This window comes from Bubalus kerabau, chromosome 20, assembly GCF_029407905.1.
Source record: "Bubalus kerabau isolate K-KA32 ecotype Philippines breed swamp buffalo chromosome 20, PCC_UOA_SB_1v2, whole genome shotgun sequence".
Classification (NCBI taxonomy): domain Eukaryota; kingdom Metazoa; phylum Chordata; class Mammalia; order Artiodactyla; family Bovidae; genus Bubalus; species Bubalus kerabau.
The window spans coordinates 50585614-50604471 of NC_073643.1; the positions used below are offsets into that span (position 1 = coordinate 50585614).

Genomic DNA, 18858 nt, shown 5'->3' on the forward strand with positions numbered 1-18858 from the left:
GGATGTAGAGGCAGGGTGGCGGGGAGCCGCCTAGCCTCGGGCAGAGTGGGAGGGGGTAAGCCCCAAGGAGGTGGGCGCACTCTGCCGGGCAGGGAACGGACCGGACGGACTGCAGCATCAGCCAGGGACTCCCTCCCCAGCGCACACAGCCCTGACTCCGTAGGGAAAACGCGGCAGGCCCCGCGCACGCGCGCCGCGCTAGTGGAGCCGCTTTGTTCCAGGGCTACCTGCGGCTCCATTCACCTCCTCCGCCGAGCCAGCTAGCCTGCCACCCGCAGCCAGTGCCGCTGAGGCCCCGCCCAGCCCGCGCTGGGTGGAACTTTTGGCGGGCCCCGCCTTCCCTCTGCCCCGCTCCTTCGGCAGCGATTGGCGCTCTGCGTGGTGCGTCCCGCCTGTCATTAAAGTTGATTCGTGAGTTAGGAAAGGTGGGAGGAGAGCAGATTACAGAGGGGGCCCCCTCCCTCCCGTCCCGTCCAGTGGAAAAGTCACGTGGCGCTTCACTCCGCGCCTGTCACCACTCCGCTTGTAAAGCTTTCTTAAAGGTCCCGCTGTCTCTTCCCAGGGCCGGTCCTTTTGGGGATTTCTACAACCTAGCCCGAGGAGGGTGGCACGGCCCTGGGCCTTCCTACCTTCGCAGCTGCCTAGTTCTGCTTTCCCCCTCGGGCCTGCTGGAGTGAGACGACCCCTCAGGTCTCCAAACGCAGAACCCTCTTTGGGACTGTGCAGCCGCCTGAAACGGTGACCACCTAGGCGCACAGGGAATGGCACGGAGTAGGTGTTCAGTTCCCGTTTGCTGAACTCGCTGGGAGTTGTTCATGAATTAGTGGAGTCGACAGGACTTCGGCTCAGCTTGATCGCCCCTTTCCTCCGCTCCATCCCCGGGAGACTGCGGGAATGTAGGGGAGAGGATCCCTGGAGCGGGACGCCCCCGAGGATAGCTCTTGGGACAGGCACAGAACTGGGAGCTCCGGGATAGGGACCCAGGAGTGTCTTGGTCGGGCCCCTCGGAGAGTTGTAGTGGGTTCTGGGCGGCAGCGCTGAGGCCGAGCGAAGGCCAGGGGGCTGGTCTCCGGGCTTAGGGGACCGACCGCTCGCGTGCCCGCAGACCCCGTGGGGAGGGGCGCCGCAGTCGCGGCGCCTTTAAGCTCGGGAGCCGCGGCGCGGCCCCGCCCCCCCGAGGACGCCTGGGCGCGCGGCCGCCTGAGACGCTGTTTAATTGGGGCTGTCAGGCCGCGGAGCGCGCGGAGGGCCGGGCGGGACGGAGGCCGGGAGGCCGGGGCGGCGGGCGAGCAGCTCGGCGGGAGGCGGGCGCCCGGAGACGCGGCTGGGGCCCGCGCGGCCGGGGCGCCGTCCCAGGGCAGGGCTGCCCGGCCCCGGCCCCGGGCCGCCCGCGCTCCCCATGAAAAACCAGCTCCGCGGCCCCCCAGCGCGGGCGCACATGTCGGCCTCGGGGGCGTCGGCGGCTGGGGACACCGGGGCGGGGTCGGAGCCCGGTGCGGGATCTGGATCTGGCGCCGGCACCGGGGCAGACGCGGCGGCGGGCGCAGGGGCCATGCCCTGCAAGAGCGCCGAGTGGCTGCAGGAGGAGCTGGAGGCGCGCGGCGGCGCGTCCCTGCTGCTGCTCGACTGCCGGCCCCACGAGCTCTTCGAGTCGTCACACATCGAGACGGCCATCAACCTGGCCATCCCGGGCCTCATGCTGCGCCGCCTCCGCAAAGGCAACCTGCCCATCCGCTCCATCATCCCCAACCACGCCGACAAGGAGCGTTTCGCTACGCGCTGCAAGGCGGCCACCGTGCTGCTCTACGATGAGGCCACGGCCGAATGGCAGCCAGAGCCCGGCGCTCCCGCCTCGGTGCTTGGCCTTCTCCTGCAAAAGCTGCGCGACGACGGCTGCCAGGCCTACTACCTCCAAGGTAAGGGCGGCAGCGAGACCCAGTCTGGAATTGGGGTTCTCCCGTGGCTCCCGGATGCCCCCGACGGAGGCGGCTTTCACTCCCCGTGCCCGGCCTGTCCAGCCGGCGCCACGTCTCCCCCGCTCGCATCCTCCCCTCCAGGGCTCCCGGCCCAAGCTGTGCGGGTGTAGGCTGGTACAGTGGCCACCTCTACATCCCTTTCCGGGCATGATCTGAATGGGCTGAACAAACTTTTCCCCATTCGGGCTTTCCTTTTTTCCCCATTGTTGGGGCCATGGTAGCTCCCAGGTTCCCCTGGAGCCCGGCAAAGGAGGGATGGTCCCCTCCTGGGAACCAGTTCAGCTCCTCCAGCCTGGAATGGGTGTCCCTGGAAGGCCAGAGTTAGGACAGGAGCCTTTAATCACCACCCTCGCCCCTGCCAGGGCAGAGGGAGAGTTTGGGGGACTCCGGGCATCCCCGTGTGGGGCTTGTCACTGGGGAATCACCACCTCTTGGAAGTGCTTGGGGCAGGGCTGTAAGGAGTGTCCCTTGCCCCAGCTCTGGTTTTCCGAGACCCCCAAGTCCTTAGCCAGTCACCCCAGAGGTGGTGGAAGGGGGAGGCAGTCCTGGGAGGCGAGTGACTGCAGCCGGTGTTTCCAATTAACATTCCAAAATGGCCTCTTGCTGGCAGCGGGGCGGGCAGACGGGAGGGGAGAGGAGGCCTGCGGCACCCTCGGGCGCAGGGCCCATGCTTAGCTGCAGCGCGCTCCCCATTTCTTGTCCCTGTAAAGCCCCCAGCAGCCTCCCCTTCTGTGGGTCCAAGGCCAGGGTGGGGGTACCTTGAGTTCTAAGGTGGGTTATGGAAAAGGAGCCGGGACACCTTTTATGAACTTGCTCCTGCTGGGGGACAGAACCAGCCGATACCTTCACTACCCTCCCTGGCAGTGGTGGGAAGTGGGAGCAAGCACCGGATTCCCAGTCGAGGGCCCAGGCCCTCTGCCTTGAGCTGACCCAGATGCAGCTCTGGCCTGTGATCTCTTCTGTAAGAGGGTTTGCAAACCCAGAGGTATTGGCCTGAGATGGGGTTGTTTGCTTTCCTTTACTGCTTAGCAATTACTGAGCACCCATGGGTGCCTGATGCAGGGGAGCCGTGGAAGAGGCATGGGCTGGATTCTGTCCTCAAGTGCCCTAAAGTCAGTGGTGTGGCTGGGGCCCTGAAGCCCTATGGGTTAGGGTATGGTGTGCAGGCATGTTACTTTACCACCTGGGGTCTCAGTTTCCCCATCTGCAGCGTGGGCCACAGGACAGATGAGGAGAAAGCAGGAGAGAGGGTCCATGTGTAAACACTCAGCACTGCCTGTGCTGTCCACTGGTGGTGGCGTGGTCCTTGCTGCGAGGAGCCCAGTTTGGGGACGCTGGCCAGTGGCACTGTCGGTCTCACGCGGGCCCTGTCCACCCCTACCCCCACCCGGGGCCACAGGTGGTTTCAACAAGTTCCAGACAGAGTACTCGGAGCACTGCGAGACCAACGTGGACAGCTCGTCCTCGCCAAGCGGCTCACCACCCACCTCGGTGCTGGGCCTGGGGGGTCTGCGCATCAGCTCTGACTGCTCGGATGGGGAGTCAGACCGAGAGCTGCCCAGCAGTGCCACCGAGTCAGACGGCAGCCCGGTGCCGTCCAGCCAGCCAGCCTTCCCTGTTCAGATCTTGCCCTACCTCTACCTCGGCTGCGCCAAGGACTCCACCAACCTGGATGTGCTCGGCAAGTACGGCATCAAGTATATCCTCAACGTCACGCCCAACCTGCCCAACGCCTTTGAGCACGGGGGCGAGTTCACCTACAAACAGATCCCCATCTCTGACCACTGGAGCCAGAACCTCTCCCAGTTCTTCCCTGAGGCCATCAGCTTCATTGGTAAGAGCTCCTGCGCTCAGGCAGGGGGGGCAAGCGTGCGTGTCGAGATGTGTGGGGCTCTGGGTGTCGCCCATGCCTGGCTTGGGTACCTCTGCGCCTGTCGAGGCTTGTGTGGAGCCCTGCGTGTGCCAGCCTGTGCCAATGGGTGTACCGGGGCCCACTGTGAGTCACTGAGGCCCTCGGGGCTGGAGCAGGCCCCAGACCCGCGGGCTCTCCACAGCTGCTGGAGCAGCGTGGACTCTGCTGTCCAGACACCTTGGGTTTTCTGGCTGTGCTGTTTGGAGCTTAGCAGGCTCAAACGTCCCAGCTCTCAGACCTCCCACGGGTCTCAATTGCCTTGCGTCACACCTCAGCACATGTTTCTTGAGGACAGGCTGTCACGGTGCCTCTTTGGGCTCTACTGTGTACCTGAGGGGGCTGAAGGGTAGTCTGGAGCCAGAGGCCTACCCCAACCTGTCAGCTCTTGGGACGTGCTGACCCAAAGAGCCTCGGGGTGGCCTCAGATGTTCCCAGCAGCCTGTGGGGCTGGCTTGGTATCCAGGCGGTGAGGGGAGGCAGAGGAAGGCCTCCCCCACATCAGTGTGTCTGCCATCTGGCTCGGTGCCCTCTGAGCCCCTGCATCCGCAGCCTCGGCTGACTCGGGCTCCTTATCTCTGACCTCCCTGCCCGCTTCCTCCGCGGCCAGCTGGAAGCTATCAGTTGGCAGGTCACCGTCCCTGGCTCGGCCATCCCCGGGATTCAGGAAAGGGATACGGGATGAGGGGGTGAATGTAAGCCCTGGGCTCTCTGAGGCTGGTGACCTGTGCTCTGCCCAGCCTCCGGGCAGCGTTTTCCCGCTGGCCGCTGTGTCCAGTGGAGGGCGTTTCGGTGTCAGCTGGGCCGGGCTAGCTTTAATAACAGGAAGTGGGAGGCTTCCCCGCCTCATCCGCTTACTGGGAACCAAAACTGGGTGCCTGGCTGGGAGGAAGGAAGGAAGCTGGGGCGGGGGAGGGGTTGTGTCAGGGGCTATCCGGAGCTTCCCCCGCTCTGCCCCGAGGACGTGCCCAAGAGGGTATGGGTGCCACCTCAGCACTCGTGGTCTCCGCAGCTAGGTGTGGGGTGAAGGGGGTCCCCCACGCCTTTCCAGGGCTGAGCCTGATTTGTAGGTGCTTTTATCCCTCTTGAAGGCCCCTTTACATCAGGGGACGGGGACAGAACAGAATATAGAGGTGGGGGGGGACCGTGCTCCCTGTGTGACAAGAGAAGGAAGTGAGGCTCAAAGATCCCACAGGACTTGGGGGTGGGGGGGTGGGGGCGGAGAGGGGATGAAGCACCAGCCTCCCCAAGACCCAGCCACACCCCTTAAAGAGCTAAAAATAAAGCCAGCAGGAAGTGGTTTTACTTGGGATCACCTGGGTTTGGGTTCGGGGACCAGGCTTCCCCATTATCTTGATGTATCACCACCACTGGAGGCTTTTCTCCACCACCCCCCTTATCCTGCCCCAAATTTCAAGATCTGACAACGTGTTCCACGTGAATCTGTGGCATCTGTCTCTTCCCCTGCTGGTCTTGCCCCCAGTCGGTCCCCGAGTCTGGATGAACCACCTACTGCATGTTCAGCCCTGGGAATCCTCATGTGGGATTGGGAAAAGGGAAGTCCTGCCAGGCCCGAGACAGTGCGCGCCCCCGAGGAGCGGTCTGTGAACCTCCGCACCTCCTGCAAGAGTAGGCCCGGCTCCCGGGGCTCAGGCGGGAACCCCGGGGGCCTCAGGGCTGCCTCTCGTCCATCTCTGTCCTCAGCACAGCCATGGCACAGCGGTGCAGCCGCCCTCGGGTCTTGGGGGGAGAGCATAGGACTGAGGTGGTCAGCGGCTCAGCCGGCATATGAACTCCGAATGCGTGTCAGGAGCCTGGCGCCACACTGAGAGGGTGTGCGGAGAGCTGACGGAACTTGAGTGGCTGTGCTGGGAGGTGTCACTGGCACACAGGCCGAGGAACAGTCTAGGAAGTGGGCCCCACTTAAGCTCCACTGGTGAAACTAGGCTTGGCCCTGGTCCCCCATCTATTCAGGAGCAGGACTCAGGCCCCCAGGGACTAGCTGGGCCCAGTCCAGAGCTGAGCGTTGCCCGCTGGTCCCATGTGGAAGGGCCTCCATGACGACCATGGCCCAAGGAGGCTCTCGGGGCACCCCTGGAGCTGCCCCAGGAGGTGGGCTAGCAGGGGTGAGTGCTGCGTGTTAGCAGGAACCCTTGTGTGGCCTTGTCACTGCGTGTGTCTGCCTGTCTCATTGATAAGATAACCTTGGTAGCCATGCTGCAGATGACCCAAGAGGACGCAGGTGACTAGCACACAGTTCCAGCAGCGGGAGGACTGGCAGCAGGCACAGGGCTCACGGAGCCCTCCCTTGGCTCAGGTCTCTCTACTGGCCCTGTGAGTAAACAGGTCCGTCCGACAGAGCAGAAACCGAGGTGCAGGCATGTCAGCTGGACTGTGGCAGAGCCCCTACATGCTCATGCTCTTGACCTTGACCCCAAGTTGCTGTCCCACCCGCCTGGGACTTCACCAAGTCCCTTGAGAGTCGGGCGGCACCAGTCCCTTGCCATGCCCCTCTCTGTGCCCGACCCGCGGGAGCTCCCTGGAGGAGGCACCAGCCTGACCCATGCCCGTGTATTGCAGACGAGGCCCGCTCCAAGAAGTGCGGGGTCCTGGTGCATTGCCTGGCGGGCATCAGCCGCTCGGTGACCGTCACAGTGGCCTACCTGATGCAGAAGATGAACCTGTCGCTCAACGACGCCTACGACTTTGTCAAGAGGAAAAAGTCCAACATCTCACCCAACTTCAACTTTATGGGGCAGCTGCTGGACTTCGAGCGGACGCTGGGGCTGAGCAGCCCGTGTGACAACCACACCCCCAGCGAGCAGCTCTACTTCTCCACACCTACCAACCACAACCTGTTCCCACTCAACACGCTCGAGTCCACGTGAGGCCGGGGGCATGGGGCGACGGGCCAGCCCCTCCCGGGCCCCCACAGGGCCCGCCGGCAGGGCCCAGGCCTGCTGCCTCTGGCCCGAGGAACCCAGACATCACCTGTGCCGAGGTGAGCTCCCCTCAGTGTCCCACAGCCAGGCCTCCACCGGCAGGACTTTCCGGAGGGGCCCAAGGCGATCAGACACATGGCTTTGGGAGTCCCTCGGGGCCTCTCCTTGTCCCAGGACACTCCTTTCTGCTGATGGCTCAGCCAGTTTGGCTGTTTTTTTAAAAGACACATCCACGGACCTGAGTTTACTTTTTACTTTTGGCAGGTAAACCCAAGCTCCCTGGAGCAGAGAGCGTGTTGAAGCTCTGCTTGATTGTTCTTTTTTGTAATGGAAAGTGTTATTTTCAGGCTACATGCAACAGTGGATTGTATAAACCAGTATTTCATCCCTTTCTTGATCCAGTGAGAGAGAGAGAGGTGTTATCAGTTTGTTTTTCTTCCTATTTCAAAAAGCAATTCTTGAGTTTTTGTTTCTGTTTTAATGGAAAAGACAAACCCCACGTTGATCTTGACCAAATGCATTTTGCACATGTGTGACGCCTCCGTTTCTGCAGCGGCCCTTAAAGGGGTGGTTCGCTGCTCCCAGCAGGGGTCTCCCAGGCCTGCCTGTATCTCCCACCTCGGCCGAGCCCACCTGGCACTGCATTTGCTTGTGATGCCCGCTGTGAGTGGTGGGCTGGACGGGTGACCTTTGCCTTCTCTGCCCACCCACTTGCCCTCTGGTAGTCCCTGCAGACCACCCCAGGCAGAAGAGGAGGCCACAGGGGACTGCCAAGCAGTAGCATTAACCCTCTGGGCTCAGCCCCGAGGAGGGCCCCAGGCCCTTTTTATCCACTACTTCTGTCTCTCTCTCTCTCTCTCTCTCTGGCTAAGGGAGCAGGCCCAGTGGCTGGGGAAGTTTAGGTGGAGGGCGCAGCCCTGCCTCCCAGGTCTCCTCCCCAACCCTGGTTGTTGCTTGGGTTCCAGCTGCCACTCCCAGCCCCTCAACCCGTGGAAGCCGGCCCTGTGCGCACCTTGCCCATGCCTTGGATTAAGAAACTCACATCCATTTCAGTCCCGGGGGGTGGGGGGGTGGGGCAGCAAGGGTGGACAGGGAAAGGGGTGTGAGGCCTGTCCATCCCACCACCCAAGCCCGCTGTCCACAGAGCAGAGCCACGGGTTCTGGTATCCTCCGGTTCCGTTCCTTCTCCAAGCTCCATTTTCCCGGGTGGTGGAGCTGCATGGGGGCCTGGGGAGGGCCGGGGTCCCTGAGCGAGCCAGCACTTGGCATGTGAGCGAGGCCACGGAAACCCTGCCCCAATGCATCTTACCTCACAGGGCTGGTTTTCAGGGATTCTTCAAGGCAGCAGGTGAAAATCTTGCCACAGTTGAGAAATTGACAAGAAGCTTCCATGCTGTGTACATGGTTCTCTTTCTCTCTTTTTTACCTTTGAAAAGAAAAACCCAGAAAAACGTATCAGATTTGTGTACATGAGGGTATGCCAACAAGGGTGGCCAGTTTTGCTTTATGATCTTATGAAGGAAAATTTGTGACCCTACACACACACACACACACACACACACACACACATATATATTCCCGAACGGGACTTTGTTTATATTGCAAATAAATATTATTTTTTCTTTAAAACGAGTGGTGTCTGATAAGGGCCAGGGCAATGAGGAGAAGCACTATGGCCATATCCGGGGGCCTGCTGGGCACTTACTGGGACTGGTCAGAGGCGCCCAAAGCTGGGAGGAGCAGCTGGGGTGTGGGTCGGCAGGGACACTGGGGCTTTGGCCCCCTGGGTGACAGGAGAGCGAGGCGTGGAGACGTTCCGTGCACCAAGGTCACACAGCTGAGCCCTGCTTGCCCAGACACACCCAGCATTGCCCGCCCGGACGCTGCCCAGACCGCCCAGCCGCCCCAGGTCCTGACTGGCCCCCGCAGCCCTGGCCCTTCCTCTTGCTGCTCTCGGGGATGGGACATGGGCTGTGCGTCTGTCAACCTCACTGTCCCCCACACCATCCCTAGGATACCTGCAGGACCTGATGCTGGTCAGTGAGTGGGCCAGCCCCACGGCAGCCAGGTCCCTCGGCCCTCCTGAGTCACAGCATCCATCTCTGTACAGTGGGGCCAACACACCCCGATGCCTGGTGTGTTCCCATTCAGGCATGATGAGCCCCTCACCTTCATTTCCTGGTCTTGACCTGGGCCTCCAGGGGGGCCTGATCCATGGCTGGCTTCCCCAGGGCAGCTGAGCAGCAGCCCTCTAGACGGGCCCCTCTGAAGGCTTCAGACTCAACCCTGGGGGGAGCAGGGGACACGGAAGGGACCTGGAGGGATTGGAAGGCCATGGCCTGGGGAGCGAGGCCCCCAGTGGGCCCACAGCCCCACATCAGAGATGGGAAACTGGGAGCCCCCCTGCAGGGGCTTCACCTCTGATCAAGTTGGCCCCAGTCGGGAACCTGGGGGTCTGGGTTGCTGACTCCCATCTCCCCGTCTCTGCTGCCCCCCTGGCATTATCCCTTCTGCTGTGACCAGCACTGGACTGGCTCCAGGTGGCAGGTAGGTGGGCACAGCGGGAAGAGTGACTGATTCAGCTGCTTCCTTAGGACCCCCCACCTTGGGGCCATCCAGGCTCCCTCCTGTGTCCCGCCCCATCTCGCCATGAGTTACATCCAACAGTCCAGTCCCGGCCTCACTCGCCTATGGTGAGGGCCTCGTGGTTCGAGCCCCAGCTGTGTGGCTGTCAGCCTTCTCATCTTCCTTTCTTTGGCTGCGCTGGGTCTTGGTTTCGGGACTGGAGATCTAGTTCCCTGAAGGGAGGAAACCCGGGCCCCCTGCACTGGGAGAATGAGGTCTCAGCCACCAGACCACCAGGGGGAAGTCCCCAGCCTTCCCATCTTTAGAACTGGGGAACACCAGGTCTGAGGAGTGGGAGGAGGCGGTTCTCACAGTGTCGGCAAAGGGGCGGGGGCTGCTTTTGCTCGTGGGCTCCCTTGGGCCTGGGTCCTTCTGTGCCAGGGGCAGGCAAGGGGGTGGGGGCCTGAGCAGGCAGAGACTGGACCTTTGTTCCCTCTCGCTGCCCTCCGCCTGGGCTGGGGAAGCCCGCGGGTGCTGGGCTGGGGGCTGGGCCCTCGACAGCCCGAGTAAGTGCCTGGCAGTGCCGGCGTGCCCAAGCACAGGGCTGGGGGGGTGGCGGGGGGGGAGCAGCAGTCTCCTCCGGAGCCAGTCCTCCAGCTAAGGGCTGAGGGGCGATGCCTCCTACGCAACCCTAGGCCTGGGGGCCTCTCTGACCCTCTGTCCTCATCTGCAGCAACCCCCACCTCACTGCCTGCCTGGCTGAGATGGAGATGGAGGGACAGGGCATGGCTGGGTCCTTGCTCTGACCTTGGCCTAGGCCACACCCTGTCCCCACGCTGGGTCCCAGGTCGTGCGTCATGGTCCCTCACTCTGAGCGCTTGCGATTCCAGTCTGTTTTGGCCGTGCTGTCCCGGCTGCCCCGTGGGCGCCGTCCATCCCAGGCATCTCTGGCTGAGGTCCGGCCGCCAGCGGGGCTCAGGGACGCCCGGCCCCCTCTCTGTGCCCTCAGTCCATCTCTCTCTTCCTGACCCTCTTTTTTTTGGCCTCCCTTTGGGTTCCCGTTCCTGTCCCCATCTCAGCCCGGGCCCCCAGGACCCCCTCATCCACTTAGCGTTCCACAGGAGGAACTGAGCCACTCACTCCCTCACTTGCACATTCATCCAGCATCCGTTTCCTGTGCCGACCGGGCACATGTGCCCAGGAGTGGGAACATGCCTGAGGGAAGCTCAGTGACGTCAGGCTGGGTGGCAGGATAATGGGGCCTCAACTGTCCTACGATATATGAATCAGGCGCAACAGCAGGAGTGACTAAGGCTGGACACAAGAAAGAACTTGTAACCTGTGGAGGAGTCACCTTGAAGCGGGTGTGACAAGGAGACCACAAAAGGGATGAACTCTCTCTCGGGTGGTCCTGCGCTGGGCCTGGGGCAGAGGGAGGCAGCCCTCAGGAGAGGGGCCACTCCCCTTCCCCCAGGGCCGCTCCCCAGAGTGCAAACACAGTCATCCCCAGTGAATGGGGCAGGGCGGGGGCAGGCGGCAAGACTGTGCTGGAACCTGCCGCCACCGCCCGGCACACGCAGGCTGGCCCCCCGGACGCTGTGTCTGCAGCGGGCAGGCCCTCCACATCAGCGCTGATGTGGCCGGGAACACAGGGACCCACAGCTGAGTCCTTACCAGAAGCCAGAGACGCTGAGCAGAAGCAAGGCCTGCCTGCCCTGCTCCCCCGTCTTCTCACCCAGGGGCTGGGAGCCTTCTCCCTCTGGCCCTGGGGAGGACCAGATCCACGAGCACGTGCGTGCACACGGCCCCCTCATTTCTCAGACAAGACAAGCCCGAGCAGGTCTCAGGGTGATGAAGGAGCCGCCTGCCTCTGACTCCAGCCTCCTCTCACCAGGGTGTGGCTGGTGAGGTCATCCCTTCCCAGGCAAGGCCATTACAGACCATCATTAGCGACTCCCCAGGGGTAAGATGAGGCCTCAGCCCCACCGTCTCTGGCTATGGGCCAGATGAGCCCTGACGGGCGACAGGGGATGCCAGCCCCTGCCAGATCCACTTTGCTCAGGCAGGCAGTCCCCTTTCCGGGGCTGCTCCGTCACCTACCCCCATGGCTTCTGTGCATCTGGAGCAACCCCATCTGCCCGCTCCACACCCATACCTCCTTCTCCAGTCCCAGGGCCCTTCCTCCCCTGCTGCAGGCCAAAGAGGAGTCACAGCCCCTTCTCCAGGGCTGGAAGGGCCAGGAGGAGAGTGGAGGGATGTGGTCCAGAGGACAGGGGAGCCCCTAAAGAGCTTTAAGCCCAGGGCTGGCAAGATCTGGTTGTCCCTAGAAAGACCGCCTAGAATGTAAGTTGGTGCAACTACTGTGGAAAACAGTAAGGAGGTTCCTCAGAAAACAGAGAGAGAATTACCGCAGGATCCAACAGTCCCACTCCTGGGCACACACCTGGGCAAAACTATAATTCAAACAGATACACACACGCCTATGTTCACAGCAGCACTATTCACTAGTCAAGACATGGAAACGACCGGTATGTCCACTGACAGATGGATGGGTGAAGACGACGAGGGGCATACACACCACAGAACACCACGCGGCCATGAAAAAGAAGGAAATCATGCCGCGCACAGGCACACAGACAAACCCAGAGGATAGCACGCTGAGTGAAGGGAGTCAGAGAAAGACAAATGCTCTACCACCCCACTACACGTGGAGTCTAAAACACGACCCATGTGAACCTATCCATGATGAAATGGACGCAGAGAACAGACGGGTGGCGGCTGCCAAGGGGGAAGGGGAGGAATGCAGTGGGAAGCCGGGGGAGTGATGTACGCATTTGTATACAGAGGGACAAACAACAAGGTCCTACTGGAGTGCACAGGGAACTGTAATCAGCATCCTAAGGTAAACTACAATGGAAAAGCATATTTTAAGAGGAATGCATGTGTGTGTGTGTGTGTACATACAGAGCTGAATCACTTTGGTGATACAACAGAATTTAACACAGCATTGTAAATCAACCATACTTCAATTAAAAACCATTGTTAAAAATGTTTTTTTTTTTAAAAGAAAGAGCCTCTAGTTTCTGAGTGGAGAACAGGCTAAGGGGCAGGTGTTCAGGACAGGGGACCCTGAGGAGGCTAGGATGGTCAGGGTGCGTGCTGGGGCTGGACCACTGTGGCCTGGGAGGGGCGGGGAGATGACACCACTCAGGGCCAGCAGACTTGTGTGACTTAGCAGGACTCTGTGGGCCTTTCCAGGGCAGACCCACCCCCTGCCCCCAGCATATCCTCTGCTGTAGCTCCTCTGTGAAGCACCCAGATAAAACTGTAAGATGCACACTTCCTGAGTTGTTTCACAGACGTGAAAACCACCCACCAAATGGAAGATGTTAACGACCTGGTGACCGTGAGGACAGCAGCCCCTAGACCTACTGGCTCCCAAGGATGGGTAACGTTAGCCCCTGTGACACCGTCCCGTGACCTCACCGTCAACCAGAGAATCGCGCACAAGCTGATCACACAGCCTGCCGACTCCCCTCCCTCACCTGGCCTTTCAAAATGCCTCACTGAAACCCTGCGGGGAGGGGAAGGGTCTTGAGCGCCAGCCACCCCTTCCCTTGTATTGGCGCCTGCAGTGAACACTGCCTGTCCTTCACCACAACCCAGGGTCAGCAGATGGGCTTCACTGCGCACGGCAAGCGGACCTGGGCTTGGTTCTGGCCACTGGAGTCCCTGCTCCCCTGCCCCCACCCCTCACTGTGCCCCTGCACGCTGAGACCACCAGCGTCCTCCCTTGTATTGGACAGCACAGACTGGAGGCCCCTCCCAGAGCCTCAGTTTTCTCACCTGTACAGTGGGCTTGAGAACTGTAGTTCTAAGAGGAGATGGCAGGATGAAGGGTCTTCCTCTCAGGCCCTGGGAACACGAGCAGTGGGTGATGCTGATTTAACTGTGGCTGCCCCCTGATGGGGGGCACCGCCCGGGGCTGGCCACTGCTGACTCCTGTGTGATCCTGGACAAGCCTCCTCCCCAGTCCAGGTCCTCGGGTTCCCTGATGAGAAAAGTGACCCAGGGGACCCACTCCCAGACCCTCAGTTCTGTCCCAAGCCCTGGACAGCCAGGCATCAGGAGTCGCCTAGGAGCCAGTGCCCAGCCTGGGGAGAAGGCCATGGTCCCGAGCCGAGAGGCCTTGGCTGGGGTGGGGATGCCTTTCTCTGCCCAGAAGAGCCCTTTGCTGCAGCCCCTTGAGGACGTTTGCCCCTTATGTCTACCTGCCCAGAGGACTCCCTGCAGTGTCCCTGACCCAAGGTCCAGAAAAACTCACAGAGAGCTGCCAAGCACGCGGCCCTGGGGGAGCCCTGGCCTCTGCTCACAGCTCCACGGCCTGCTCCTCCCAGTCCCAGCCTGCGTCTGGGGAAGCTTCGATCGTGGAGCCTGAGTGTCTTCCGGGGCCATCAGGAAGGGCCTTGAGCTCAGCCTGCTCCCCGCACTCTATCCCTTTGCTCCACTTCCTACGTCTCTTGCCCAAAGACCCTCCTCACTAGCCCCTGAGTTCCCCAGCCCTGTCCCTCCTTGGCCCTGCACCCACGGGACCCCATCTGTCCTCTGCTCACACTGGCCCCAAACCTAGGCTTGCCGGGAGCTGCTTCTCTTCCGGCCCTGCTGGAGCCCGGCATGGGGACTTGGGAAGGTGCTCCTGGATGGGAAACAGACGGAATAAGGCCTGGCTCCCGCTTTTCCTCCAACCGCCTGGAGCCAGGCCCCGGCAGCCCCGTCCTCTGCTCCCCCCTCCCCGGTCACTCAGTGCTAGGGCTGCCCTGCCTTTTCTCTGTCCCATCGGCACGTGTGGGCTGGGACCCTGGGTGCAGTGTTTTTACACTGCAGACTCTTTTCTTGGGCCTTATGCCTAAAAGCGGCATTTCCAGGTCAAACACCTGTGCTCTACTTTTTCCAGTTGGTTTCTGAAAGGAAAGCAGGACCGTTTGTCTTTAACTTTTGGCCATTATTGTTTCTAATTCAGAGAAGCCATGTATCTGCAGTGCCGGGCACTCAGCAAGGCACTGGGGGCCGAGTTATAGGGCCAGAGGCTCCAGCTGCCCCTCAAAGCTGTTCTGCCTGGGAGTCTGGTTGGCATCTGATCCTCTGGCATTTCTAATTGCAGTAAGACTAGTGATAATAACACAGCCGCAAGGCCCTCACTCTGGGCCAGAGTGTCCCTCTGGATTTATGTGATAAACTCATGTAATCCTCCCTGCAGCCCTGGGAGGGAGGTGCTGACCATCCCTGATAGGCAGATGTGGAAGTCAAGCTGAGAGGGGTCCGCACTGGGGTCTGGGGGCCCGTCTGGCTGACTCTTCTCACGGGGAAGAACCGATCTGACCCTGCGCTGGACCTGTTTCTTTCACTCTAGCCTTTGTGTTCTATTGCTTTTGCTACAAAGTAAGAATGCTGCCTAGGGGACTTCGCTGGTGGCTCAGTGATAAAAGAATCCATCTGCCAGTGCAGAGGACCTGGGTTCAATCCCTGGTCCGGGAAGGCCCCACACGCTGCGGGACGACTGAGCCCGTGTGCCACACCTACTCGCCTGCGCTCTCGAGTCCATGAGCCCCAGCTCCTGAAGCCTGCGCGCCCGGAGACCGAGCCCTGCAACAAGAGAAGCCACTCCAGTGAGAAGCCCACGCACTGCGACTGGAGAGCTGTCCCCGCTCCCTGCAACTAACAAGACCCAGCACAGCCAATAAATAATTATTTTTTAAAAATTTACAAAAGAAAAAAGAATGCTGCCCATAGCCTGAAATATACAGGCTAGCTCATTCTCAGGGCTCTGATTTTTCAGGTGTAACACTTTCCCATTCATACAGAGATAGAAAGTTGTGTAACAGAGAATCACATTTGTCTTATTGGAAGTTTACAGGACATCATGACCTGAGTTCCAGGGACAGCCGAGACCGAAGATCTGACACCAGGTTTGCAACAGCCAACCACACCCCCTCCCCTTTAAACACAAAAGAAGCCTGAATTCTAACTCCGGTGAAGTGGTTCTTCAGGATTCTAGTCCACTATCTTCTCAGTCTGCTGATTTTTTAAAATAAAGTTGCTATCCTTGTAGCAACAACTCACTTCTCGATTTACTTGCCTACTGTGTGGCCAACAGTACAAGCCTGGACTCAGTACCACTCAACTACCCCAGGGCTGAGCTCCACTGAGGCTTGGGGTCTCTGACCACTCCCAAGCCTAACACCACCTGGGCTCCCACCAGAGCCGACCGCAGGAAAGCAGCATCCTAAGGGAGGGAGCCTGTACCCCCAACCTTCCTAAAGGGACTACCATGCATCTGTGGGTTCCCGGGGCCAGGTGGGTGGGGGAGGCAGAGGAAAAATGCTGACAACATCTTGGGAGGCTGTCCCAGAGTGCACAGCCTGGAGGGGCAGAGGCTCAGGGACACGCAATTCTAATAGGTAAGGCGCCTAGGGATTAGATCTGGTATACAGAGTGCCTGAAGAACTACAGATGGAGGTTCATAACATTGTACAGAAGGCAGCGATCAAAACCATCCCCAAGAAATGCAAGAAAACAACGTGGTTGTCTGAGGAGGCCTTACAAATAGCTGAGAAAAGAAGAGAGGCTACAGGCAAGGGAGAAAAAATTAAGATCGTGGCGTATGGTCTCATCACTTCACGGCAAATAGAAGGGGGAAAAGTGGGAACAGTGATAGAAAGTGTTACACCCAACTGAATGCAGAGTTCCAGAGAACAGCAAGGAGAGAAAAAAAAGTCTTTTTAAAAGAACAATGCAAAGAAATAGAGGAAAACAATAGAATGGGAAAGAGTAGAGATCTCTTCAAGAAAACTGGAGATATCAAGGGAGCACTGCATGTAAGGATGGGCACAGTGTGGCACAGAAACCCAGGGACCTGACAGAGGCAGGAGAGTTTAAGAAGAGGTGACGAGAATGCACAGAAGAACTGTACAAGGAAGGTCTTCACGACCCAGATAACCACGGTGGTGTGAGCACTCACCTAGAGCCAGACATCCTGCAGTGTGAAGTGAAGTGGGCCTTAGGAAGCATCACTACGAACGAAGTTAGCGGAGGTGATGGAATTCCAGCTGAGCTATTTGAAATCCTAAAAGATGCTGCTGCTAAAGTGCTGCACTCAATATGCCAGCATATTTGGAAAACTCAGCAGTGGCCACAGGACTGGAAAAGGTCAGTTTTCATTTCAATGCCAAAGAATGTTCATACCAGACAATTGCATTCATTTCACATGATAGCAAGGTTATACTCAAAATCCTTGAAGCTAGGCTTCAGGAGTACATGAACTGAGAACTTCCAAATGTACAAGCTGGGTTTAGAAAAGACAGAGGAACCAGAGATCAAACTGCCAACATCCACTGGATCGCAGAGAAAGCAAGGGAATTCCAGAAAAACATCTATTTCTGCTTTACTGACTATGTCAAAGCATTTGAGTGTGTGGATCACAACAAACTGGTAAATTCTTAAGAGATGGGACTATCAGATCACCTAACTGGTCTCTTGAGAAACTTATATGCAGGACAAGAAGCAACAGTTAGAACCAGACATGGAACAACAGACTGGTTCCAAACTGGGAAAGGAGTACATCAAGCCTCAATACCGTCACCCTGTTTATTAAACTTATATGCAGAGTACATCATGCGAAATGCTGGGCTGGATGAAGCACAAGCTGGAATCAGGATTGCTGGGAGAAATATCAATAACCTCAGATATGCAGATGACACCATCCTTATAGCAGAAAGTGAAGAGGAACTAGAGAGCCTCTTGATGAAGGTGAAAGAGGAGAGTGAAAAAGTTGGCTTAAAACTCAGCTTCAAAAAATTAAGATCGTGGCGTATGGTCTCATCATTTCATGGCAAATAGAAGGGGGAAAAGTGGGAACAGTGACAGATTATATTCTCTTGGGCTCCACAATCACTGCAGATGGTGACTGCAGCCATAAAATTAAAAGATGCTTGCTCCTTGGAAGAAATGCTATGACAAACCTAGACAGTGTATTAAAAAGCAGAGACATCACTTTGCCGACAAAGGTCCATATAGTCAAAGCTATGGTTTTTCCAAGTAGTAATGGATGGATGTGAGAGTTGGACTATAAACAAAGCTGAGTGCTGAAGAATTGATGAGTTTGAACTGTGGTGTTGGAGAAAACTCTTGAGAGTCCCTTGGACAGCAAAGAGATCACATTAGTCAATCCTAAAGGAAATCAGTCCTGAATCTTCATTGGAAGGACGGATACTGAAGCTCCAATACTTTGGCCACCTGATAAGAAGAGCCGACTCACTGGAAAAGACCCTGATGTTGGGAAAGACTGAAGGCAAAAGGAGAAGAGGGCGGCAGAGGATGAGATATTTAGATAGCATTACTGACTCAATGGACATGAGTTTGAGCAAACTTGAACAAACTCTGGGAGACAATGAAGGACAGGGAAGCCTGCTTGGCATGCTGCAGGTCACAAAGAGTCAGACACGACTGAGCAACAACAACAGGGCATCTAGGCGGCTTCCCGCAGAAGGGGACATCCTGCAGCAAAGGTCCCGCCTCCAGCTGTTTCTGGACAAGCTATTTCCTCGCCCTGAATACTCTGCATCACCATCACTCCCTTCAAATGGCCACACCTGTCTACCCTCTCCCTAAGCAAGGCTCAAATGCCTCCGCCTGCAGGAAGCCTTCCCAACTTCTCCCCGCAGCTGATGTTCTGGTGCCTCCTCTGGCTCCCATGGTCCTCTGTGCAGAGTCATCCCGCTGGGGGCCTCGATGGCCAGGGTGCTGACTCATCAGCCCTCTGGGCACTGTCTGGGGCACCTCTGGGAACCCGTCCGGCTCAGGACGTCAGGCCTGTGCACACAGACATGCGTCCCCAGGGAACACACCACGCTGTGTCCTCACGCTGTTGGCTGCATGTCTGCCTGTGGAGATGCTGAGGAGGTAGGACTGGGCGCCTCTGGGCCCGGCAGGAGCTCTGGCCTCTGCAGCCTCTGTGCCCACCATGGTCGCCTGTCCTCCCCTCTGGTTTCAGCCAGAACTCATGTTTATAAATACCTGCCACCGTGACAGCTAAGTAGAGGGGTCTGGAGGCCACACTAATTGATTAATTAAACCCTCTCGGTTAATTAGCTCTGTCCCTCCAGGGAAAAAAGCCTAGAGCTGGAGCCAGAGCCTCCTCTGGGCTAGGGGAGGGTCTAATTAGCCTGGGTCAAGCTGAGCCTGATGCCAGCTGATGGGGGCAGTGGAGAGCCCCGGAGGAGAGGAAGTCTGGGTACTGGGGCCAGGGAGGCCATGGTGGGGGGGGTGGGGGGGCCCCAGCTTGGGTGTGAACCAGCCCCTCCCAATCACCCTGCCCAGCCTCCTGGCTCCTCACCTGAGCCCCAGAGGCCAGGTGGACCAGGAGGAGGACGGGGGGCGGGGGGCGGTGGTGAACTGGAGGGGGCAGGAT

The 18858-nt window shown here is 58.9% G+C and overlaps 1 protein-coding gene across 1 annotated transcript; it reads left to right on the forward strand.

The window, feature by feature from the left end:
* The first annotated feature begins 591 nt into the window (after nt 1–591).
* On the forward strand, nt 592–8456 carry DUSP7 (dual specificity phosphatase 7). Its single transcript, XM_055557754.1, has 3 exons — nt 592–1916; nt 3376–3810; nt 6466–8456. The coding sequence occupies exons 1-3, from the start codon at nt 1400–1402 to the stop codon at nt 6771–6773; spliced, it is 1260 nt and encodes a 419-aa protein (XP_055413729.1). The 5' UTR covers nt 592–1399; the 3' UTR covers nt 6774–8456.
* The last annotated feature ends 10402 nt before the right edge of the window (nt 8457–18858 follow it).